The sequence below is a fragment of the Harpia harpyja genome, chromosome 5 (assembly GCF_026419915.1).
Source record: "Harpia harpyja isolate bHarHar1 chromosome 5, bHarHar1 primary haplotype, whole genome shotgun sequence".
Lineage (NCBI taxonomy): Eukaryota > Metazoa > Chordata > Aves > Accipitriformes > Accipitridae > Harpia > Harpia harpyja.
This window is the reverse complement of record NC_068944.1, coordinates 53,281,358-53,305,970: the sequence shown is the minus strand read 5'-3', so window position 1 is coordinate 53,305,970 and position 24,613 is coordinate 53,281,358. Positions and strand designations below refer to the sequence as shown.

The 24,613-nt window shown below is 39.0% G+C and overlaps 3 protein-coding genes across 9 annotated transcripts in view; 2 read left to right on the top strand and 1 right to left on the bottom strand.

Moving 5' to 3' along the window:
* The window catches only part of VIRMA (vir like m6A methyltransferase associated), a 28,201-nt gene extending 23,205 nt beyond the window's left edge, over positions 1–4,996 (top strand). The window contains exons 21-24 of the mRNA XM_052788412.1: positions 619–785; positions 947–1,278; positions 2,128–2,271; positions 2,735–4,996. Of these exons, the coding sequence (XP_052644372.1) occupies positions 619–785; positions 947–1,278; positions 2,128–2,271; positions 2,735–2,892 (801 nt within the window). The 3' untranslated portion in view covers positions 2,893–4,996. The remainder of the gene's footprint in view (positions 1–618; positions 786–946; positions 1,279–2,127; positions 2,272–2,734) is intronic.
* A 1,407-nt stretch (positions 4,997–6,403) lies between these two features.
* Positions 6,404–22,698, bottom strand: LOC128142379 (RING finger protein 151-like). 7 transcript variants are annotated; one of them, XM_052788423.1, is made up of 8 exons: positions 20,496–21,383; positions 18,008–18,125; positions 16,819–17,044; positions 15,461–15,600; positions 13,492–13,654; positions 12,147–12,267; positions 10,992–11,234; positions 6,404–10,703 (listed from the first exon to the last, which is right to left on the bottom strand). In XM_052788423.1, the coding sequence occupies exons 3-7, from the start codon at positions 17,022–17,024 to the stop codon at positions 10,998–11,000; spliced, it is 867 nt and encodes a 288-aa protein (XP_052644383.1). In that variant the 5' UTR covers positions 17,025–17,044; positions 18,008–18,125; positions 20,496–21,383; the 3' UTR covers positions 6,404–10,703; positions 10,992–10,997. The 7 variants fall into 7 exon arrangements, with proteins under 7 accessions (XP_052644383.1, XP_052644377.1, XP_052644378.1 ...); XM_052788417.1 differs by lacking the exon at positions 20,496–21,383 and adding an exon at positions 22,536–22,554 and having other exon boundaries at positions 6,404–11,234; XM_052788418.1 differs by lacking the exon at positions 20,496–21,383 and adding an exon at positions 22,311–22,451 and having other exon boundaries at positions 6,404–11,234.
* Positions 22,699–22,841: 143 nt separating this feature from the next.
* Positions 22,842–24,613, top strand: part of RAD54B (RAD54 homolog B) — a 71,434-nt gene continuing 69,662 nt past the window's right edge. Inside the window, exon 1 of the mRNA XM_052788413.1 lies at positions 22,842–22,932. The gene's annotated coding sequence lies outside the window, so the exon portion shown is untranslated. The remainder of the gene's footprint in view (positions 22,933–24,613) is intronic.

Sequence of the window (24,613 nt, the reverse complement as noted above, 5' to 3'; positions counted from 1 at the left end):
GTAAATGAAACTACTTGCACAAAAAATTTTCACAGTATTTGAAACTTGATTTTTATAATCTAAACTTTAAATGTCATTTGAAAAATATAAAATAACATTCTTTTTTTTTTAAACTAAGTAATTGGCAGTGTCTTAACTTCCTATGTGAGAAATAATCAGTTTCTGTTGACTTTATTGCCTTTGTTCTTTTTTAGTTTTACTTTTTAAAATTTACATGCAGAGATACTTATGTTTTCATTTCTTAAGCAAAATCAAAACTGTTGATTCCTGTATAAAAGCAGCATTAATAAATTTATAGGACTGTAGCTTAAGCAAAAGAGCGCCTCACTGTAGGTCATTTAGTGACAAGGCAGGTGTTCATACTTGAAAGCTATGCCCTTGACTTTGCTGAGATTCAGAACTATCAAGACAATTTTGCTGCAGCTCTGCTGCTTTTTTGTTCTGTTACTGCTGCTTTTTGTTTTGAGGCACACTGCTGCATTAAAGGGTAGAGGATGGAGCTTTTTTGCTCAAGTAGAAGGACCCTAGCTGAATGTCATCCATCCTGGTGCAGCATGTTGTTTTCTTCAGAGGTGCTAATAATCATTGTTGTGATAAAACTAAACTCTATCATTGCAGGTAAAAGTTGACTTAATTGAACTGTCAGAGAAGGGCTGCAGTGACTTTGACTTGCAAGCTGAATTGGAGAGGTCATTTTTGTCAGAACCATCATCTCCTGGCCGCACAAAAACCACAAAAGGGTTCAAACTCGGCAAGCACAAGCATGAGACCTTCATAACTTCAAGGTAAGATGAGTTTAATGAGTAAACAGTGTGTTCAGCACTGATTTGTATATTCTCAAAATGTCAAATACCTTTCAAATTGCATCTCCAATATGGAGAATGCCTGACCTTCAGTATGTATACATTTTTACATTAACTAAGTAAATCATGGTTTGTCATGACAGTGGAAAATCTGAGTACATAGAGCCTGCAAAGAGAGCTCATGTTGTCCCACCACCAAGAGGAAGAGGCAGGGGAGGATTTGGACAAGGAATTCGACCACATGATATCTTCCGTCAGAGGAAACAGAATACGAGCAGGCCACCCTCCATGCATGTGGATGATTTTGTTGCTGCAGAGAGCAAAGAAGTGGTTGCTCCAGATGGGATACCACCAGCCAAAAGGCCACCAAAAGTGTCACAGAAGATTTCTTCACGTGGTGGGTTCTCAGGGAATCGTGGAGGACGAGGAGCTTTTCACAGTCAGAACAGGTTCTTTACACCACCTGCTTCAAAAGGTATGTTGTTTCCTGTATTAGAATTGGAGTAAATGAATGCTAAAAATGCTTCAGTAATACTAGCCCAATTTACTAGCAGTTAGTCATCCCTGGTGTAGAGATGTTCATGAAGCAGTGTTGTTGAAATAAGTTGTTTAGTGCTAGAAAAGGTTGTCTTGAGTACTGTGGAATTGAAACAAGTCTGCGAGTTCCTGTGTTGCCTCTTTCCCTCTTTTACCAAAGGAGTTAGCTGTTTTCTTTTAGCAACTGTTGGGAGTGCTTCAGAGATGCAGTCAGAAAAATAAAAAGCCCTCTCTACCATTTGTGACACGGTAGTTCCTGAAATCAAGCATCACAATACATCTCTGGGCTTAAGGGAGGCTTTTGAATAAAAGGATGGAAGATCCTGACAAGAGTCAAGATGCAATTTTCAGTGAACCTGGAGATTGTAGCTACAGAGTGTTAAGTTTGTTTCATATATAGACAAGTTTGCATTCCTTTCCCTTCCATCCCATAATTAGGGCAAGTCCTTGCACAGTAGATACAGAAAATACTTCCATTTAGTAAAGTTATAAATACTAGGATTTACTTTACCACAAAACCTTGAAGTATAGGAGTCTGTCTTAATACACTAGATAATGTGAATTCTTTTAAACTTATCTGAAAAACAGGTATTTTCTTCTAATTCCCTGGATAATATAGTAACTTGTAGACTTTGAGATAGAATACTGAGGGTATGTTGATGCAGAATAGCTTCATCTATTTGAATTATGTAAATATTATGTTTACCACTCTGAGTACTGTGAAGATTGAAACAAACAAAAAAAAAGTGATGTTTGCTCAACAGTGGGTGTGTTTTTCTCTATCTAGGAAATTACAGTCGTCGTGAAGGCGCTCGAGGCTCAAGTTGGAGTGCACAGAGTACGCCCAGGGGAACCTACAATGACAGTAGAGGTGGTCAAAGCAATTTTAACAGGGGTCCACTGCCACCATTGAGACCATTAAGTTCAGCAGGTACATGGTATTCATATGGGCATCGAACTATAGAAAATTCCTTGAATTTCATTTTTGCTTTACAAATGAAACCATGCAAGGATGCTGCAGACACCTTGAAATTCAGCAAATGTTTTAAGCATATATGAACAGTTGTCACTGAGACTGTGTCAAATACATGCTTTCATACGAACTGCCCTGTAATCCATAAAACTTGCTGAATTGAACACTTGATCACAGAATCTTAATTTTGCATTCAGATTTTTGCAATTCAGTTGTCTTCGTACCTACATGGTAATTATAGAGCCAATCAAAGCAAAAATGCTTGCCTAAAAGAAAAGTGAAAATTAAAAGGAGGAAACAGACCCCGTTTGTGCCTCATCTTGTTTTTGTTTCTTATGCTTTCGCAGCGCTACTACGCCTAGGGCTTTTTTTTTTTTTTTTTTTTTTTTTTCCAACTGAGTATACTTTTCTTTGCTTTAAGGCTACCGACCGAGTCCTCGCGATCGTGCTTCCAGAGGCCGGGGAGGAATTGGACCATCTTGGACAAGTGCTAATAGTAGTAGCAGTGGTGGCTCAAGAGGAAAGTTTGTTAGTGGAGGCAGTGGAAGAGGTCGTCATGTACGTTCCTTCACACGATAAAATTGAGACCTAATGGAACAGCCCAACAATGTGGACTTCTGTGAAGATGACAAAGAAAGCAGCGGCACTAAAGGACCAATTCAGATTTACTGGTATCTGGAGGACGCCAAGAGAATATTTTTGCTGAAGAGAAGTTTTTGTTTGATACAAGACTTGAAATTTCAATAAAATTCAAGACTTTTTGTGTACAATTGTAAATTTTTTGTTCCTTTTGAAAGAATGTTTTAATTTTTTCATGGACTTCAGTAGACAATACTCAGTAAAGAACCTCTTTGAGTTAAGACTTGAAGGACTTTTAAAATATTCATTGTGCCAAATGAAAGGTACAGGTGTTTTGTGTGTGACTTATTACTGCAAGAAAATTAAAAAATATATATATATGTAAGGCAATTTTAGTTTTTTCTCTCAGGTTTAGAGCCATTAGCCCTCTTTTTTTTTTTTTTTTTTTTTTTTTTTTTTTTTTTTTAGCCAGTCTGAGTTATTAATGAATGAGGTCCATCTGACAGCAGTTGAAGTAGCAGGTGATAGAAGATTGATTGAAATTAATTAATCTGTGAAAGAATACAAATGTAAACGTAATTTATGTAGGTTTTGTTGTACCTCTTTGGTAATGTGTTTAGACACTTAAATAAGATACCACACCTGTTAATATTAGTAGAAAATCTGTCATTGACTTCAGGGAGAATAAGATAATGTTCTAGCATTTACAACTCCAGCTCATGCATTAGGAGCCCAAGAGTTATTTCACTGGAAAACAGAGTATGCTTTGAAGTTAGAAGGCAAGATACCTGTACTCTGAGACAGCCTGGGTTAATTACTTGCCTGCGTCTCTGGTGACTTACATAGTCGAGGAGAAGGCATAGAGACAGATGTGCGAGCTGAACAACCACATAGTGAAGCAGTAATGCTAAACCTTCCCTTTGAATAGATGGTCTGGATTTTTGTTTCTGTAATTAGACTGAGATACAATGTGAAAAGAAAAACTTTGAGAAGTAGGATTTCATAAAGAAATGTTACCACTAGATTCAACTCTATATTTATTTTCATACTAAATTCAGTGATTGAAGTAAGCTTTTTACATGTTTGCATTCCTTTGGGCTCCGTGGGATTTCATAGAATTAACTGATTCCCAATAGCCTTTTATTGCATTTTTGGCTGGGGTGAGGAGTGGTAGCTTTTTCTAAAGGCCACATAAAATTTTTACAAACGAGCTCCACTGTCAGACTTAGCTGAGCTCAATTTTCACTTATGCTTTGGTCTCTTGACATTACAAAAGTGCTATAAAGGGGTCTCCGTCTGCTTAAATAAGGCCCAGTTGTAACGTTCTTGTTTTACGTAATCTTAACTTACTTTGGACAACTCATCTGCCTAGACTCATAAACTTTAACACCCAATTTTAAGTGTTTCTAAAGCATGGTAGTACTTTAAATTGAATTTTTTTTTAGCTTTATACTGCCTGGCTAAATTAAGTAGGTTTTTATTTGAACTGCAGAAGGCCCCTATTACGTGTACTTTCTCTGCGTGGAGACTGTGGGACACCGTCCCACTGTTTGAGAGGCGATTATGTTGCACAACGTCAATTGACATAACCTATGAAAGTAAGTGGTAAAGTTCTGTTAATTGACTGGGTGCAGTTAAAGGGAATAGTATCCGTTCACAAAGGTATGTGTTTTAACATTGTTTAAAATAACATGAACAAAGATTTGGATTGGAAGCCAAACAATTTTCTCAATGGTAAAAGTAACAGGGAGATTTAATTTTACTAATAATGCAATTGTAATGACTAAAATGGGTGGAGCTGTCACAGGCATTACAGGTATTAATGCTATTTTTTTAAGGAGCACTGCATAAATATTTTTAAAGCTGACTAGCTCCTTTAGACTATGTGTTAAGGTTGTTTTTTTTTTAGAAACTTTACTGTGTGGAAACTAGCAGGGATATGAATCATTTGGTTTCTGTCAGGGAATTTGAAATGAAAAGTAAAGTGTCAAATGTGGAATAAATATGTAAATATTCAGTACTGGTTCCTGAAAGTTTAAAATATATGGCATGTCACACTAGTCATTTTCAAACTAGGAGGAAATAAAGGGTTGGTTAAATTGTTTGATGTATGGAAGCTCTGTAAATTTAGTTAAACTTGAAAAAAGTATACGTCTATCATGTTTTATTTGGGTTTTTGGGGGGTTTTTTGATGAATTTAGTTCTGTGACCCTTCAATGCACAGTGGTTCCTTTCTTGGATAAATTCAACTTGAAATAATGCTGTTTAAAACTTGGGAGTTACTTGGTTTGCTCTTTTAAACTGGATTCCTACCGCGAGTAAATAACACTTTAAGCATTAAATTTTGCTTTTTATAGTCTGCCCAAAAAGAAATTTTCAAGTTTTGTTTCCTGCCTGGAGCACCAGAACACTGGAAGCGGCTAATGCCAATGTCGAAATGCTGTTTAGTGAATTGTACGCTTACACTTGGGAGGAGTAAGACAGAACAGAACCACAATGTAGTACAGTTCTCCCTCCTAAAGTCCTGCAGCTGAGTACACAGACCCTATCTCTGCAGCAGTGTGTGCTAAGAAAAGGAGACCGTCTTAACCAAGGCTGTGTTTCTGGCTGAAATGGGTAAGAATTGCCTTGGTTCAGTGAATGTCCTAGTTGATGGACAGACAAATGGATAGTTTGGGTATGGGATAAGGGGGAGACAAGTTGTGTGCACTTTTTTTTTTTACTTCCAAAATCTTTAGCAGCTAGGCAGTCTTTATTATTCTATACTGGCTGAAGGCCAGATGCAGGTGGATAGGTATAAGCAGACAAACAGGTTATCTGCAAGCTATTGCGCTGCTCTCTATAGTTGTGATGTCCAAGCTGTCAGCCTTTATTTCCCTGCTGAGTAACTCCTCCCATCAGGTAAGAGAATATGCTCGAGACAGTTAATGCAGAGTACTGCATGCAGCATGTCCATGCTCTGGAGTGCCCTGTGTCCAGATTGATCATATTTAAGCAAATGCATCCCTAGATTACAACTTCCAAACAACTCTCTTTTGTCCTTTCTTACGTGTTCATATCCCACATGGGCTCCTGTAGTGGCTATGAAAAACCTGCATTAGGGATGAGATCCCTTCAGCTGATGGACAGCGAATTAATTTTTCCCTTTATTATCCTGCTGTCTGTGCAGGACTGGAGTGGCATACTCTTGTAGTCTAGGAGTATTCAACTTTTGCTAGCTCTTTGTGTTCAACATGGCTGCTCATCCCATTCAGAAACTCCCATCTGTGAGGCAGGAGAAAAATCCTTGAGAAGGGATACTGTTTGATTGAACACCTGCCTTGTTTATTGCTATACACTCCCTCTATTTGGCAAAATACAGCCTTACCTATTCCAATGCACTGACCCTGTATTGTCATTTATTCATGACTTCCTGCACTGTGCAGCCAGCATACCTAAATTTTGCTATTTCATCTGATAAAGAGGGTACTCAAACTTCTGTAATGGAAAAAAGTGAACAAAACTGCATCAGTTATGGTATAGACCCTTTATTAGTTCAACTTTTATACAAAGTGCACTTCAAAGTGATACAAATAGTGTTACTGTTTCTTTTACAGACTACAGATTAAGCTCTGTTAAGCACTGTTTTATCCTTCTTGTGTATATAAAGGTAGAAAACGTAAATAGATTGGCAGTGAACCACAATGCTGGAAGACAGTTCAATGTTTATTTGTTAATAGAAAGTTGCATAGAATTGTAGGTCTTTATAAAGGCATCTATCTATGTGGTAAGATCTCCCTGACCTACCATACTTCGTCCTACAAGCAGTACGGGAGAAAGGCAAGGCTAGTACTGCTCCTTTTAAATACTATCCAGCACTTCTAAGTAAAATGGCTGTAGAAAAGCACCATGCCAGAAACATCGAAGAGGACAGTACATGGAAAATTTAATTTGCAAGGCTACCCATTTCTATAAGTCATAGGAGCTGTTTGCTGGGATCTATTAATACATTAAACTTCTTCAAAACACCAAAGAACATTTGAGATAAAACCATTTCTGGCCAGTCAAAATACTTCACTATATTAGGTATTTTGCTTGACTATGTAATTCCATTCCCTTCTGTGCTGACAAGAAACTCCTGTATATGTGTGCTACTAAATTAATTTATCTCATATGAGACTGTTAACGTAGTACTAGAATCATACTAACTAAAACCTGCCACCTTAATTAGGAAGTCCAGCAAAATTCTTCCTTGCCACTCCTGCACCCAACTCAGGTGCATAGTTCTCAGTTCCACGCCTTTTGTTGAAACTCATCTAAACCTACCAGAAGCTCTCCCGCAAATTAACTGTTCCCACTCCAAATAAAGTAATCCTAGCAGCAATGGTCCATACTGGCCAAGACCACCAGCTATTTTTTGCTTTGGGAGGAGTGCAGGAGAACAGGGAATGCAGCTTTAATGCTGAAGAAAACAGAAGAAACAGTATTTTGTCTTGAATTTGACCTCTCAAGTGGAGAAGTCAGTTTAAGGGAACTAGTTTACGTGTATTTGTAACTGGCCTCTTGGGTCTTCAGAATAAATATGTAAATGTTTATTTTCTTTCAAAGACAAACTTACAACTTGCTTTAAAATATTAATTTCTTTAAATATATCCTTAGTGTTATTCTTTTTCACCCAATTTAATGTAGGATAAGGATTTGCTCAACTTGTAATACCTTGTAGTCTCACATGCTTTACTTGACAGCTTGCTCTCTGTGAGTTTTGTTTGTGCATCTCTCAGGTTTGGTACTATTACATTTTGTACCCACTTAATTGTGGATAAAGATTTAATCTTTTAATTCTAATACTATGTTAATTGTAATGCCACATGCTAGCAGTTTACACTGGTAAGCTAGCTGGTGGCACAGGCTGGTGCAGCTGCATCACTGCTCTTGGGCTGAGGGAAGACAGTCAGACCGCCCTTACTCTTCCTCTCCACTCTCCCAGCTCCACAGTCTTTTCTCTCCCTCTTCTAGCTGCAAAGTGCTATTAGAAGCAACTGAAAATACAACAACTGTTTGCATGGTTACGGGTCCACTTGAGTAACAGTTCCACTTGTGAGGAAATGGAAACTGATTAAAGTGTGATTTAGTATGAGAATATTAATACCAGTAATCCAGTGCTGGAGCCCCCCCATAATGCACTTTTAGCAGTGTCTCTCATATAATCCTAAGATATGATCATGACTAGGAAAGTAGCATTTCCAAGTGAATGTCTTCACTTACACCAAGTCTACTACAATATTTGGACCCTTTGTTTTTATAAAAAGGATTAACAGACTATTTGAAAGGAAGGAAAAAAATCCCTTGCTTCTGCCAGCTGCTATTAAGAGCTGTGTAATACATGAGACTGGAAAAGCTAGAAGTAGATAAAATATTAATATAATGGGCTATTTAATTTCAGCCTAGTTAATTATAAGACAGGTAAAATGATGACCATACTCCAGCATACGCCACCCTGTGAGTGGTTCAGTAGCAGTGGAAATTCTCAAGCGCAGAACAGTTATCAACACAGAGGAATGAGATTAAGCTTAAAGTAACTGGAGGGATCTGATGCTATTAGCTACTATGTGCCCATTTAAAATACCTTGCAAGTGCTTCTTCAGTGCTAAAGGAAACCCAAGCTGACAGGTCATTCCAGCAGCAGGTGGGCCCAAATTGTTGCCATATTTCAACACTAGAAGTTCAGACTCTTCAGAGCTGGCAACTAGGGGAGTTACACAGATTCTGCAGCAGGAAGTCCTTCTTTACCACCTAGGATGCGTTTTCTCACGCAGTTTCATGCCTGTCACTTAGGGGACAGACAGCAGACCAAATGCTAAGTAAATATTAAATAAACCCTACTTCCTATACCAGAAGGAATTTAGTCATAAGTAAGCGGGTGGAATTCCTAAAACAAACAAATGCGCAGATCCCATTATGGAGAAAGCACAGAGCTAATAAATTCTTTTTCTGTGATCAGAACAGAAAAGATTGGGTGATCATTACTGCCCTCCAACTTGGGAAAGATGATCCAGCTCATCTGAGTTCTATAGGATTTTGAAGTAATTTTCTTCTTTCACATTAAGCAAAGTAGATAAAGTCACATCACAAAACCACACAGTTACAGTACACAGAAAGCACTGATTGATTCTAATAGCATGAAATCTGGTGTTGCCAAGAAGCTTCAGAATTAGTGTGAATGCTGAAACAGAGTCAGTCACAGAGACCACAGACACTAACACTTGCTTATTTAGAACACAAGATAATAAAAGCATTCTTACTTTCTACCTACAGCTTTAATACGCACACTGATTTATGTGAATTGACCACTGAATGTTTAGTGTGAATGAAGGTCTTCTAAATTATAGCTAGTCTTACTGTTTCAGATTGTTAAATATGGCTGCTTAAGAGATGTGCTATGTCATGAGTTGGTGAGACTGCTATAGTGACCTAAATACTGTCAATGATTGTAATTTAATCTAGCATACAAGGACTGAAAACAAGTAAATATTTGGACGTAACTCTTCCTATGAATGTTTTCTTTCAGAAAAAAAACCAAAAACTTTTACAGAAGAGTTATTTCTGCCAGTTTTTAAATGCATGAGACCTGAACATGTGCACATCTGCTTCAGTGATACTAAAGAAACAGCAAGTTAGAAAGATTTATTAATGCCTGAAATTAAGACAGCTCTGACCGCAAGTCTTCATAATGTAGCGTATGTGCTAAAGAAGGTTGCTGACTCTCTCTTTGGTTACGCTCTCAGCCATAAAAGCGTTGCTCTGAGTGACAGCAAGACATGCACAGTAATGTATTTGCTTTCTAAATATAAAATTAGCTTATTCAGATTGTTGCACCCGCACACATTTTCCTGAAAGTTCAAAACTGATTTAGCACATTCAGTAAACAGGAGGCCAGGTTCTTCCCTAGTTACTCCACTGAAGAGCTGCAATGGACAGAATATGGCTTAGTTACACCACTGAAAACAACATGAACAGGCTGTGTGAGAAGTTTAGAGAAAAGTCTTTGAACTGTACAGATTTTCCATACAGTCCTTACAGATAAACACCCCCTTGATTCAGTATTTATGGGTCTGTTAAAAAATCCTAGCTCTTACACAATTTAAAACTTGAATACTAATAAAGAACATCTGAAGTCCAAGTGACTCTGCAAATATTCGTGTGTTGTGGATATTAACGTTCAAGTAGCCCGAAACCTGCCAAAAGAAAATTAAGGATACTCTAGGTATTTATATATGCTTTAAAGACACTGAGTACTGAATGAGCTGCTCTTAAGCTTAAAGGACCCTGTAGAAATAGTTGATACTTTCACGTATAAAAGCTTCAAATTTTTAAATAAAATGCAGATCCCCTCCCACAAACTCAAAGTTACTCACACATCTATTTAAAAGGTTTTAAATGACTCTATTACCTTGCGCTTTGGTATTAGTGTCTTAAGTGTGTATCAGCCTGTGAAATTAGAGAAGCTCTAATGTAAAAGTCAACCTCACCTGAAGCTGTTACATAGCAGTAGAATTACAATTTAAAGTGCTTTCTTTCGACCTTTGAAATAGACCTTCTACAGACTATAAACAAACAAAATCTATTAATTTCTATTACTGACTTACTAATTCTATTACTGACTTTTCCCAAAATTAAGTACATCCCAAACGTCATTACTGATGATCACATTTTCCTTCTGTTTCAAGTATAAGCATAAACTAGACTTACATGGACTATAATGGACCAGGAAGGAAACAACCTTTAAGCATCTTTGACTTTAAAAGGCTCTAGCTTTCAGGCTTGAAAGACTCCTGTAAATGATACACCGAAGAGATAACAAATCAAGTCTCCTTCCCCCTTTTTATAAAAACATTAGCTAAAAATGTATTTGCCAATTACTGGTTTTTAATGCCCAGTGTTCCCTAAGAGAAAATTCTCCCATTTGTTTTTGTGCCCCAAAAGGAAATAAAGTAGTAATCTAGATTTTAAAAGAAAACAAGCAAATCAGAAATGATATAAAGTTTACCAATCATTCCTAGAAACTAGAAAAGTTTGCCAGATGGTCACAGAAATTAGAAGAAAATGCTTTTTGAGCTTACTTCTGTTTAGATAACTGTAACTTCCCTAGGTTTTCGTTTTACACTCTCTAGTCGTGTCAGAGGGCGGAAACTTGTTGACTTCCTGCTTCCTTCTGTAGTAGTTAATCGACAGTCCTTCTGCAGCCCCCTCAGCAGCTCCATTAATTCCCGTTTTTCCAGCTCTGCCTGCTCCAGCTCCTGACGGTGCTGCCTCTCTGCAGCCATCAGAGAACGTACATCTGACATCATTCGTGACATCTGACTCTGAAATGCAAATACAAATTTACTGCAAAACCCAAACTCTTTTCTAATGATGGTAGTATGAAGTTGAATTGGCCATGCATGTAAGATGATGGATTATAAAGAATAAGCAACACTGGAATAATTTTTTGATAGTGGAACAGATGTAAACAATTTGAGACACAATCCAGCATTCACCTTCCGAGACAGTCTTGTTTCAAAAATTCCAATACAGTTTTCCTAAAAGTTCAAAAAGTTTCTTATAAACTATAATAAGAAACAGTGGATTTATCCAGTTGCCACTTACATTTTCTATTTCAAGACCCAACCAAAATAAGGTTTTGGTTACGTTCAGGTATGTTCTTCAAGGAGTTAACATCAAATCCAGTAAAAATAAAAATGTAAACTATAAAGCACATCCATTGCTTTGGGCTTTAAAAATCATTATTCTGTGATATAGTAACTGGATGAATGAAAAGGTAAGACAGCCTTGCTTGTTACTTGATTAAGTTTACAGCGCAACTTTCCAACCGTTTGACCGCAGCTGAACCAGTGTCTGCAGTAGGGCTCTGTGTCAGCATTGGATTAATTCGTGATGTATGCCCTATGTGTAGAGACTGAAAATGAGTTTCAGACTGATTTGCCAACATGTTATGTATGCACAAAACAATGCAGTCCTTGCGCAGGGGTACCCAGGTTAGCTCCAAATGAATTTGAAGTAGATAAACCAGATGAATATAGCACTCAGCCTGCTTCTCAACAGAGCTGATTAGCCTGGCAAAGCATTGTGCTAACACATGATTTGCTTCCCATACTTAATGTAATTTATCTGTATGAGACTACATTTACAAAATAAGAGACTACATGCTGGGAAAAGCAAAAAGCTGGACTGTTAGGAAAGAAAAAAAAAGAAAAAGAAAAAATGATCATATTTACCTTTAGTTCTTCAATTTCATTTTGCAGAATACTCTCTTTTTGGACCATATGCCTTCTCTGTGAATCTAACCTTGACTCCATCTCATGTTTTGCCTCCTCCACTCTGCAGATCATTTCTGACCTGAAAAGTTTATTTCTCCTTGTTAAGCCTTGTAAGCACAGAAAAAAATGATTTTTCAAATTCCAGAAAGCCTTCTTGCAGGCAAACAGCCCAATCTGATTCCCATCATACTCTACAGGACATCCCTCTAGAGGCAAGATAGTACTATTTATTAATTTAAATAAAACTAGCATTAAAAAGTGCATTGTACCCAGGGGGCACTAAAGTGACCACGCACAGCTTGTACAGGGGACAACTGTATCATTCCTGACGTAATTCTATGAGCTTAAGAACATACATTTATGACTTTAAATGATTTACTGCCTTTTACCTACAGTATATGCTTGCTTAGTATTACTAAACACATGCAGTCAAGATAAAAAATGTGAATACTGTAGTATTTCTAAACATGTAATCTTGTCACTTTTATGGTGGACACTGAATGATAGTATGCAGTTAACTATTATAACCTAATCATTCACACAGCTTCACAGCCAAAAACTAGCTGTTACTACATTAACATCTTGAGTTCAGAAACCAGGTAGCAGAATCCCTTGTGTCTCAATGCATTTAAACCAGATTTGAGCCTGACTTCACAGTCATGTTCAAGAGCACAAGACTTAGCCAGTGAGTGGAAAGATAGAAATGGGAAGGAGCATGGGAGAAAAAAAAGAGTCCAACTGGAATATCATGGAAAGGGAAAGTTACAGAAACATATACAAGAGGAAAAAGAGGATGCCAGTAAGAAGAGTCATATTCACCATCTGCCAGGATTTTAATAAAAATTGAAAATTAGATCCTCAGACGTTTAATCTATCAGTCTATACCTGCCAAAATAATTAGAGATTTTATTCTTCTGGACCTGTAAAATTATAAACTAAACATAATTATTAAATAATGTGACTCTGGGTCTATAACAGGCCAATGAAAAATGAAATTGCGAACTTCAGTCCAGTTTTCTTAGGTATTTTGTCATTTTATATAGTCAGCTCAGTTTTGTTCAACTGCAAGCAGTGGTATTTCAGGACTTATAATAACTTGGACAAAAAAAATAACAGCAGAAGAATCAAAACAGTAAGAATTTAAAGTCTAGGCTGACACATAACACTACTCTGGTACATTAGTATCAAGTCATTAATAGACTATTTAACACATACCAGAATCCAGTGCTAGTATTTGAAGTGCTTTATGCAGTGATTTTAGGCCCAGACTAACACAAACATCAAAGAAACAGAAGATTTGTACCGCAGTAGTTCTAGCTCAGTTCTTAGCTCTGCTACACAATTATGCTGTGTGTCTTCTGCACTGAGAATGGTGTAGCCACAACCATTGGGGCATTCACGGCTCCGATATTCACACACTGCCAGGTGACCATCCAAGTTACGTCGTTCAATCTGAACTGTACAACCTGAACAGGGAACAGTAAGGTAAGCCAGTCATTTACAACTAACAAAAGCATTTTAATTAATTCCAAACAAAAACACTCAAGCAAGCAAGCTGCAATATCCTGAGCTAAGCAACAGTCAATCTGTTAAAGCAATGGAAAAAAGTGATTTCTTTAGAACATGAAATATAGTTATAACACACATAACTAGTAAGAAAACACTCTTAAAAAGTCTTATTAAGGTATTTATCCATTAAATGAAAATACTGAAAAACTGAAAGTAGGTATTTTCTGTAAAGTCTACTACTGCTGGTCTGGCACTAAAGCCACTTCAGTAATGACAACACTGATGCCAAGCTAAGACCCTAGCAGCTTGCCTGTGCTTCCACCATAAATTGCAGTGACTGGAATTAAGAAGACTGCACATGTGTAAAAAAATATTAGGTTATCAAATTTAGGAAAAAAGGTCCAAAGACAGTAAGAGAGATGTAGGTGAGACGGAATGTACCTTGTTTTCCTGACAATTGGTTGGTCTTGTGTATAACATACTAGACTACATAAATAAATAAGAACATTTATTTATGAACATTTAATAACTGATGCAACAATAGAAACATTTCCACAGAAATTCTAGGATAAAAACTTTACAAATCTGTAGTGATTAAAAATAAAATGTAGAGATCCAAAAATGAACACTATATAAATTATTGCTACATTTAACACTCTAAACTTGAAGTTCATAGTCTTAATGTTTAATCTTTGAGGTGTTGTTTGCTGTAATACATACTTGCATTTAATTTGCATTAAAAAAATCGATGTGAGAAAACTGAAACAATGGAGCAATGAAACCTGCCAACAAACCATACCAAAAAATTACAAAAGACAGCCCTCTAGAAGAGCTTTTCTAATAAATATGATGATTTGTAATTGAGGTACTCAAAAAACACTCCAATGTATTCTTGAGAAAGAGTTCAAGAGATGCAAGAGCCCTCACACCCTGAACACCAGACAGCAGAGGTAAGGTGTAGTGACTCCATAAATGCTACTGTTTCCATAGAAAGTAAAACAGGTGAATCTAAAGCATCTGCAAGAGTCATTTACTGCTTACTGAAATTATAACTTCCAGTGGAGCAATTATAGTACCTTAATCTTCTTATACTTAATTACAATGGCAGACTTGACTATGCCCTTAGCGTCATTAATTAGAAATTAACTTCGTCTAGGAACATACAACATTTTGAATAAAATCAACAGAGAAATTTTAACAGTATATTCCTTTTTAGCAGTATGTTTCTTCCTCAGGAGGTGTAGCTTTGTTTTAAATAAAAACCTTAACATGAACACAATTCTAACCAGCATTTAGCTTAAAACAGTTTTTATTTCCAAGATACGTTTTTGTTACAACCGTGAGACAGAGTGAGCGCTTGCACATGCACCAGGCAACCAGCTGTTTCATAAATTGTGACCCCTAAGTGTTCTGTAGGTGCTGTTACATTGATTCAAACATCAAAACGAACAGTCAAAATTGAAAGACAAACTCATAGCTTGACAGAAAGCAAAACAAATGCGCTACTATATTTTCATAAATTTGAAGTCCATCATGCTCATTCATTTTGGTTAGTTCTTGGATAAGAAATTGTTGCTAATGATCATGATTGCCATAATCGGTAATACATTTTGTTCAAAAACACTGCTGTAAAGAGTAGCTCATGTCAAAGCTTCGAATTTCTGTTTGGAAATAATGGGCACTATCGCCATTCTGTTGACAGAAAGATGACAAACACATGTTTTCTGAATATAAAGGATTCAACTTCTTTGAATGTTACTCACCGGCATTGGAGCAAGGTATCTGACTGTATTCACACTCCCTTTCATGCCTGTCTATAGACTCCAGAGAACAAACCATTTCACAGCCATATTCTCTGTTTTTGCAATGTAGCTGAAGACGGTTTAAATCATTTTTCATATATCTATGTGCAAAAAAAAAAAAATTTGTTCTTAAATTTGGGAACATTATTGAAAAACTTGTATTTTCAACTTTTGGGAAAAGAAAGTAAGATTCTAGTCCCCGTTAGCAAATTTTTTTTTTTTTTTTTAGAATTCAAGTGACCATACTGGAAAAGAACAGGCTTAAAAGAAACAATGTTAATGGATAATTCAGTCTCCAAAATTAAAAGTGCAAATGAAATCTTTATTTTTGAATAAATTTTTAACTGTGACCGTTCACTAGCTCAGCAGATATTACCAATAGCAAACACTAGGGCTACTCATTCATCATTTAAGTTTTGTGTTTCTAAACTTGCCAAACCAAACTGACTACAGTGAGTACAGTCAAAACAATCTATAAATTTAACTCCAGGGTTCTGTCTACACTATACTTCAACTTTCCAGACAGTAAAATCTCATTAGTGACAAAAAGACTGGGAATACTAATGGAGTTAATTTAACATCTGTGGCTGAAGGTTTTAAATACAACATAACTGTTAATCGGAGCAAGATTAGACAACACATGGGTTAAACAGCAAGCAGTGTCTACTTATGAAACTCTGTGTGCTGGCAATAGCAGGAATGAATAGAATAGAATAGTTTAGTTGGAAGGGACCTACAATGATCATCTAGTCCAACTGCCTGACCAATTATGGAAGACACTTGTGAAAACAGCCTGCTTTACATGACAAAGTGGCTCAAGACAGATATTCTTATGGCTAAAGACCTTTTTAAAAAAGGATTTGAAGGCGAGAATTTTGGTTCATATCTACAGGAATTATTCATTACAAACCCCACTACAGTATCTAGTTAAGACTGAAAAGAAAAACAAAAGATATACAGCGTTTAGTGACTGCTGTCAAGAGTTGCTTTGCCTGCTTTCTCTATAAAGGTATGGGAAAGTTTTGGTGCTGTAGAAGACATTCAGAATAATAACCAGACAGATATCTAGAATCAGCATTCAAGATATAAAAAGATGGAGAACAAACTAAGTATTCTTTCCATTTTGAAATCTTAATACCTTGAAAGTTAGTTATAATAAATAGAAAATGCTAATGCTTTCATGCAAGTGATCGGTTTTTGCCATATGCATATTGGATAAAGACAATTTGAGTGACAGTAAATGACAAGAGATGAAGCCATGCAAAGTTGAGAAATCCTAAATTAATGTAATTTCAACATACAGCAAGATTATTGTATACCTGTAGAGAGGCCGTAGCAAAGATACATCAATCATTTGTCTGTCTTCAGGGCAGTTACTGTGATGAACAAGCCATCCATGTATACAAGCAGTACAGAAAGCGTGTTCACAAGGAGCCTGTAATGGATCTTCTAACACATCACGGCAGATGGAGCATAATAGCCCTTCATTAACATAGCCAACGAAACGCTCAATATCATAACCCATGCTCTCCAGATACTTTCAACCTATTAAAACAGCAGAGAGAAATAAAGCAGTCTTTGTCCTGAATCTGTACGGCTAGATCCACAAAAAGGCCTGGAAGCAATTTTAGAAATACGGAGAACTTAATGTGAATAAAGAAGTTCACAGGTCAGAATGCAAACGCTTACATACTTTGGAGACTTTAAGTGAGAATCTGACGATTGTACTGCTGGATGGCAGAATCCCAATTTTATATCAAGATTCTCTGAATTCTGAAAGCAAGGGCTTTAGCAGACAGTTGAGCCATGCTTGTTCTGAACTCTGTTATTGAACATAGTTCTAGCAGCCACTGCGAAACATATAGTTTCTATATACTTGAATTCTACCAGAAGCAGAAACATCATAGAAGTTCAAATGCAAGAGTTTGCTTTCCATTTGTAATGCCTTTTATAAAATGCCTAACAAACTTACAAAACAGTGTCCTTACAGACAATAGCTGTGGTACTTTCACCTAGCAGATTTTGTATTTATGAACTGCATATCACTTAATAGGTTGCTTTCATACTGAAAAAAAAAGGCTAAGATTCTCTACTCATTGTAGACTTCCATTCCAGAGGGAACAGCATGAAATATCCACATGCCTAGAGAAATACTTAATATTTGGGAAGAAAAAGAAGCCAAAACTGCAGCTAACCCTGAAATCATGAAGAGCTACTGTCTTCTCCTACATGGTCTATTTTATAAAACTGAGTAGCCTTTAAATGGATTTGAAAGCTTTGTAAAGAAGAACTAACAGGCAATCTGCCTTCATCAAAATCCTGTCATGAAAAGCCTAGTAGAATTTGGTAAGACTCCACAGAACTCACTTACAAGAATATGTTTTAGGCTTCTCATTCGTCCTTAACATACACAATTACTTTTGTAACTCCACTGAGTTACACCTTGTGAAAGAGGTTTTCACTAGTTATGAAGTTTCCCAAATAAAACAGAAAAGAAAGAGATCCTACCTTTTTAGATTTTACTACATATATATGTAGTTTGTCCAAATACTTCAGAAACAGTTTTCTGATCAGTAAGACATGTAATACTTCCTTCCTTCAGTTTCTCTTCACTGCTTTATTATGCCTATGAGAAAAATTAGAAAGAAAAAGGCTCAGTAGTGTCTCCTAAGTTACCGAGTCCTATGTCTAACCAGCCAGCTAACAGCCCATTAAAACAAAGCTTTCCAAAGCAAGCCACTGTAAAACCTACAATTCAACACAAGAGATCTGACTAGATTAGGGGGGGGAGGGGAAATCATCAGTCCCTCTTTCAATTATTACTGATGCAGATACTTATCACAAAACTGAACACCCTGATACCATTTAAATTTGAAGCCTTACAGTTATGTTTGTAAGATTGAAGATAACAGAATTCAGTATTATTGAAAAGTAGCAACTGAAATCTGGTAAAATTATATTCCTTAAAAAGATGAAAGTTTGTTACCTAACTTGGTTTTATCCAGGCATGACATGCAGTTCATTTTTAAAACCAAACTATCACAGTCAAGTTCATTGTATTGACAAATAACATTGCTCTGATATGTAGCATAACTAAGGTTGTTCACTTAAAACAAAAAATTAAAAAGGATGTAATCACTTAAATCCCTTAAGTTGATATCTAGCAATTGCAATATGACATTCAAAGAGAATCTCAATCTGAATTAGAACTGTGTAGGAGCAATAAAGACCTCTAAGGACTAATGTCAAATTTTGCTCTAAAGGGAAAAAAGAACTCTGCAACTCCTCTTCATGAATACAAAATAAATCTGGAATTTAGAAGATCTTATATGTCTGAGTATCAAAGCATATCTTCACTGATTATGAAAGGTACTTGTGTTAAAAGGGTATTTGATAAGATTAAAGTTAATAAAACCTGTAATGAAAGCATACAGAACACAAGCAAGCATGCATATTACCCAAGTACAAAACACATAATCTGCTACATGGTTTCCATATTGTGTTTTGTTTCTACTGGCATGTTTGTCACACAGCCAACACTGTGGCTTGCAGAGATGCTTGAGCTAGCTTTAGATTAGCTGGGCCACCTACTAGCCGGGTGACCTAGTGACAGCGTTGCCACAGCAGCAGGGAGTGCAATCCACATAGACTCCTGACAAGGTCCCAGGCAGACTTCACAGACTGCGTTTAGGTCTGCGCTTCTGTGGCTACTGTCATCAACAACATACGGAAACTAAATTTACAGGTATCTGGGATATGCTATTCCTTCAGCCACAGCATGGACATTCTATGTCTTAAAAGTATCTGCTCAAGAAAACACCATATTATGAAGATGATAAACAATTCTTTTTACACTGTTGTTTCCTTGTATGTTTTTACAGGTCTCCTGCAAAGACAGGAAATTCAGGACTTTGCTAGTTCAGTGTGAATAAAACGAGCATTATGTTTGCACTAAGCTGTGATTTGGACAGCAAGGACCACAATGGAAAGTTTAAAAAGTGGAGAACAATGCTAATTATCAGTAGCAGAACATGAAGTCAAGTACCAGTTCCCAATACTGATGAAAGCATTGAAACGTATTGTATGTTTATGCTGGAGGACTGTTAAACAGCATACATACATTCTATAATTTGAATTGTGAGCCTAAAATTTTGATTTCACTTGGTGGATCCCAGAGGATTCAGCTTTTAGAAAACTTTCATAGAGATATAAGATATGTCAGCAAAACTGTGAATATTTTTGCTGTCCTAGCGTTTCTGCTCTACTGGAATTGTGGATGCTGTAACCTACACATTGCACACATGTTGCTGATCCCTGAACACTAAGTCTTCAAGACACTCTTTGGCATATTTTAGCAAGTTTGAAGTCTATCAGAATGCAGGAAACAGTATTTTTATCAAGTGGGAAACAAAAACTTTATTTATGCTTGACAGAAAAATGAAGTGGAACAACTGTATACAAAAAAAGCCCCAACCAAAACCACAGTTGAAATGGAGAGTGGATGGGAACTTTGAGGCAAAAAATATAATCAAGGCGGCTTCTGGTGAGAACTTCGGTATGTTTTCAAGACTGATATTGGAGCAGCACCATCCCACACAGTGCCAGAATCCTTGTGGCTTTGACTCCGAGACCTACGACAACACTGGGGTCCCAGATTTCTTCCAGTAGAAACTTCCCGATCTGAAGAACCAGAGATGTTTTATCTTCTGCCAACTTCAAGAAATGCACTTTAGTCAACAGATAAGCAGAGGGAGAGCATCAGGTGAATGCAATGCATTCTAGCTGTACAGATCACTTTACTTAGTACTTCCACCACAAAATGACCTAATTTTCAACTTCTGCTCTTCCCTAGAAATGTCTCCCTTCTCAACTTGGCCTCAAAATCTCTTCTTCTATTTCTATTACAATTCACGGATTGTCACACTCCCATTTTGTTTGCACCTAGAAACTACATTATTGATCACTGCCTTCCCACACTCCACTAACGTTTCCAAACCTTGCCTTGTCTTTGGTTTCTCTGATCCAGAATTTTGCCCATCACCTGGCCATTACCAGCGACACTGTCGACTAGGGTATCTGGAATTTGTGGGTGCCAAATCTGGAAGGCAGAAAAAGCACAAACTATTACATGCTATTTGCTTTCCATTGTTTCATACATATTTTATTTCTCCCCACAGTTCTTGACAAGCAAAAATCTCCTCCAGATTTCAGATATTGAGTAAATTTTTTTAGTAGCAGTCATCCCATGTCGTTTGCCAGGCAGATGAACACCTAAAACCAGCCTTGAGCTATGTACTGCACTGCCTTCAAACGGAGATTTTGTGTGGATATAATAGCAGGGAGAATACAGATGGGATGTAGTTCCCAACAACATAGTCACATAGTTTGCTAAATGTCTGGCACTAATCAAAGCTATTCCACTGTAAAAATCAGGACACTGAGATCAGATTAGTGACTTGCATTTTTTCATCTACAGTAGTTTCTGATCTTTAAAAACTGTTTCTTTTCCATGTGACAAAACCAAGCATAACTGTTTGAATGGCTGGAGTGAATCATGACAGAACTACAGATGTGCATCACTAAGACAGCATTTTCAGAAGTGCCGTGTGGTTGGAAGAACAAACAATCTATGCAGGGCCCGGGGATTAAAACACGATATTGCTTTAGCTTCTATTTTCACAAAGATACACTATGCTTTAAATCCTGATGTGTAGAAACAACATTTTAAGGTGTCTTATGCCACTCTGCCACAGTCACTGTAAGCCACTTCAAGCCAGCATTAATGCCCAAAGAGGCAGACTCACCCCTTCAACTGTGACAGTACATGCTGTTTCTATCGCCACTTGATATATCATGCTGGGTAACTGACCTATTTTAAGACTGAACTGGAAAAAAAAGAAAAAAGTTTGAACTTTGACAGTTGTCCTACAGTAGCCCGAGCCAATCTACCCACTAATTAACGTCCTCCTAGCCTCCCTCTACTTCCTCCCTTGAATCAGGTAAAACATTTGATTTGGCCCTTTCCTGAGCTGGCTCAGACAACTAATCATACAGACAACTACTCACTGATTTGCTAGGCTAGATTTTCTTGTAGATGGCTCAGCAAAACCTCCAGTGACTGTGGAAGTGGGTCAAAACAGGGGATGAGAAACCACAGGCAGGGCAGAAAGGGAAGACAGACAGCAGCAGTGTCTGTGGTTAAGGCTGCTATAGCCCTAGCCCTGAGCCCTCAGCTCAGCTCCCCAGACCGGTACATTGTGGAGTCTCAGGATCATTCGTGTAAGAGAAAGGGAACAGAAGAGGATAAGAATGAAAGGATAGCAATACCAGCTTACACCGATGTAAGAAACTGGCTTAATCAATAAAAGCTTCTGTAATAGCCAGTACGAGACATACAACTAATTTGAGGCCCATGCCTCTACCAGGAACTACCTAAGAAACTAGAACTACTTTGACAAAGAACGTTTTTACGTAACGCTTCCACTTGCTGTCCCGCTGCAGAACCTACTAAAAACAGAGCGATACAAGACACGCGTCTCACAAACCACCTTTTAGGCTTCGGAGGGCTGGACTCTGCCGCCCAGAGGCAAGACCAAGGACCGAGGAGCTTCCTCGGAGGCTCCGATGGGGAGGGGAGCCCTGTGCACAGGCCGGAGGAAGGAAGGCCCCCGGCTCACGCCTGGGTGGGCTCTTCAGGAACGCCCAACGGTCTCGGACACGGAGAACACAGCTGGCCTGGAAACACCGGGCGCACCAACGCAAGGCCGAGTCACCGCACCTCGGCAGCCTCAAACAGCTCACGCGCGCTTACCGTTACCTCCTCGGTAGGACGGAAAAGCCACCGCCGGCCCGGCGCCGGGGCCGAAGGTGCAAGCGCCAGGCCTGCCGACGGCGAACCGCCCCTGACCAACGCCAAGGTCCCGCCTCACGGCCCAGCTCCCCACAGCCATCCGTTGCGGTCCCGCTGTCCCCCCTCCCCGCGGCACGGCTGCCCACGGCCCGCAGCCCCCTCCCTCCCTCTCTCTCATCCACCCACCCCACCTGCCGCCACCGCCACTCGCTGTCGCGAAACCGAGGATGCTTTTGCGGCCGCTCTTGCTTGACGGCCGCGCGGCACGCCGCAGGGAACGCGACCTCTCCGCCATGCTGTGTGTGGCGCAGAGGCCTCGCGCACGCGCCGCTTACCAGCAGCGCCAGCACCGAGAGCCGCCCCGCAGAGCCAGCGCCACGCACGCGCACCTCCATGATTTCGCGGTCGGGCATGCGCAGTTAAGGTAACCCGCCCCCCCCTCCGCGCACGGCCCGGGAGCATGCGCGCTTGGCGGGAAGCGCGGCACTCGGCGGGGGGCGCTGCGCAGGGCGCATGCGCGGCGCGGCCAGCGGGCTGACGGGAGCCGGCGGCGGGACAATTGAGTGTCGAGGCGGCGGCTGAGGTACGGCCGGGGGTGGGTGGCGGGCCCGCTGGCCTCTCCTCCCGGGGGTGGCGGGTGGAGGAGCCGGGTGGAGGAGCCGGGTGGAGGAGCCGGCTGGGCGCTCCCAGCTTCTGCACCTGCCCGCAGGGAGACACCCCGCCCCGCGGCCGCTACCGGGCGGCTGAGGCGGGCTGGGCCGGGTAACAGCAATTTGAACAGCATTGCTTTTTGGACCTGCTCCAAATTCTTACAGTTACTACTCATTTGAAGTGATTTTTCACTAATATTGATGTTCAAGGCGATGCACCCGCTGCCTGCAGTTCAACTTCAACTGAGTGAAAGTTAGTCCTGTGTCGCGTCTTTGTAATTGCCTACAAAAACCGTTTGGCCTCGTCATCTACGCCGGGAGCGTCTCTTCAAATGTTCAAGAGAGCAGCCTGTTAAGTTTGTGCCAAAACTGCCTTTGGCGGGACTCCGGGCATACCGTGTTGGGTTGAATGTGTAAAATTTTGAAATACTCTTGGTATTTCATTTTAATGCAGCTGTTAAGATGCCTTTAAGGAGAAAAATACTACCGAATTTAATGCTTGCAAAACCAGATGCATTCATCGTGTGCTTTAGGCTGTGGTTTCATGGTACACTTGGTTTGGTCAAGCTAGGTTGCTAATAAAAGGCAGGAGCAGTGCTTTTCTCATTATCTCCAGCTGTTTGCCTGCAACCATACCTAATGGTATTGCATGTACAGGGTGATTCAGTGTAGTGGTGGCTGTCTCAGAGGCAAGGGCATGTTTGCTTGTCAATTGATTTAGTTGTAATGTGGAGCTATTCCTTGCCCTTGCTACGCCTACTCTGATCCCATCTAAAAGATCTAGCATCAGTCATTTGTTGCACATCTATAATGGCCTTTTTTCTGTACAGTACGGTAAAGATACAAAATGCAAACATCTTGTTTATAATTTTTTGTATTTTATATTTTAATTATATTTTATCAAAGCTTATATTTTGAAGACAGAGAGGGATGTGTTGCTGGAAGCAATATTACATTTTAAAAGCACAAACCTCTAATAGTTTTTGTAGTTGCAAGTAGGTAGTACTGGTGATATTCTTACATGTTCTTAAATTTAACGGGAGCGAAGTTACTGAGTTATCAAGGGTTATAGCTTTAAATTTCTTACTAAGTTGCAAATCTCTTAATGAGTCGTTTTTTTGTGGTTTAAGACCAAATGACAGTGCAAAGTCCAAATGGATTTGGAAACCAAAACACTTTAATCACAGACACATGCAATTTATGAATTGCACAACTCCCCTGTTCCGCAGGAAACGTGACAAGCTCTAGGAGTGAAGTGGGCAGGGTTAGCGTAGCAGTTCAGCCATGCTATGTGTAGTCCTCATGTGGAGTCGAGGGGTGTCCTGGGTTGTCTTCCCAAGTGTCACCATGCATTATAGGACTGGGTAGAGAACTTGTTCAAATTCACATGGCACCCGAACCTGGCTGTGGTCAGCACTGGCACTCACAGTCTGCTCCTCTGGAAGGTTCTTGGGACCTTTGCAGCTTTCACAGTGACTATCAGTTGTTTACCCTACAGATACTCCTGTTATAATAACCAAGCTACTCCTTATTGCATAGGGTTAACTAAAGTTCATATGCTAACACCGTTGTCAGTAGGTGTAAGTAACCTAAGTGTTAGTGTAGGTGTAAGGT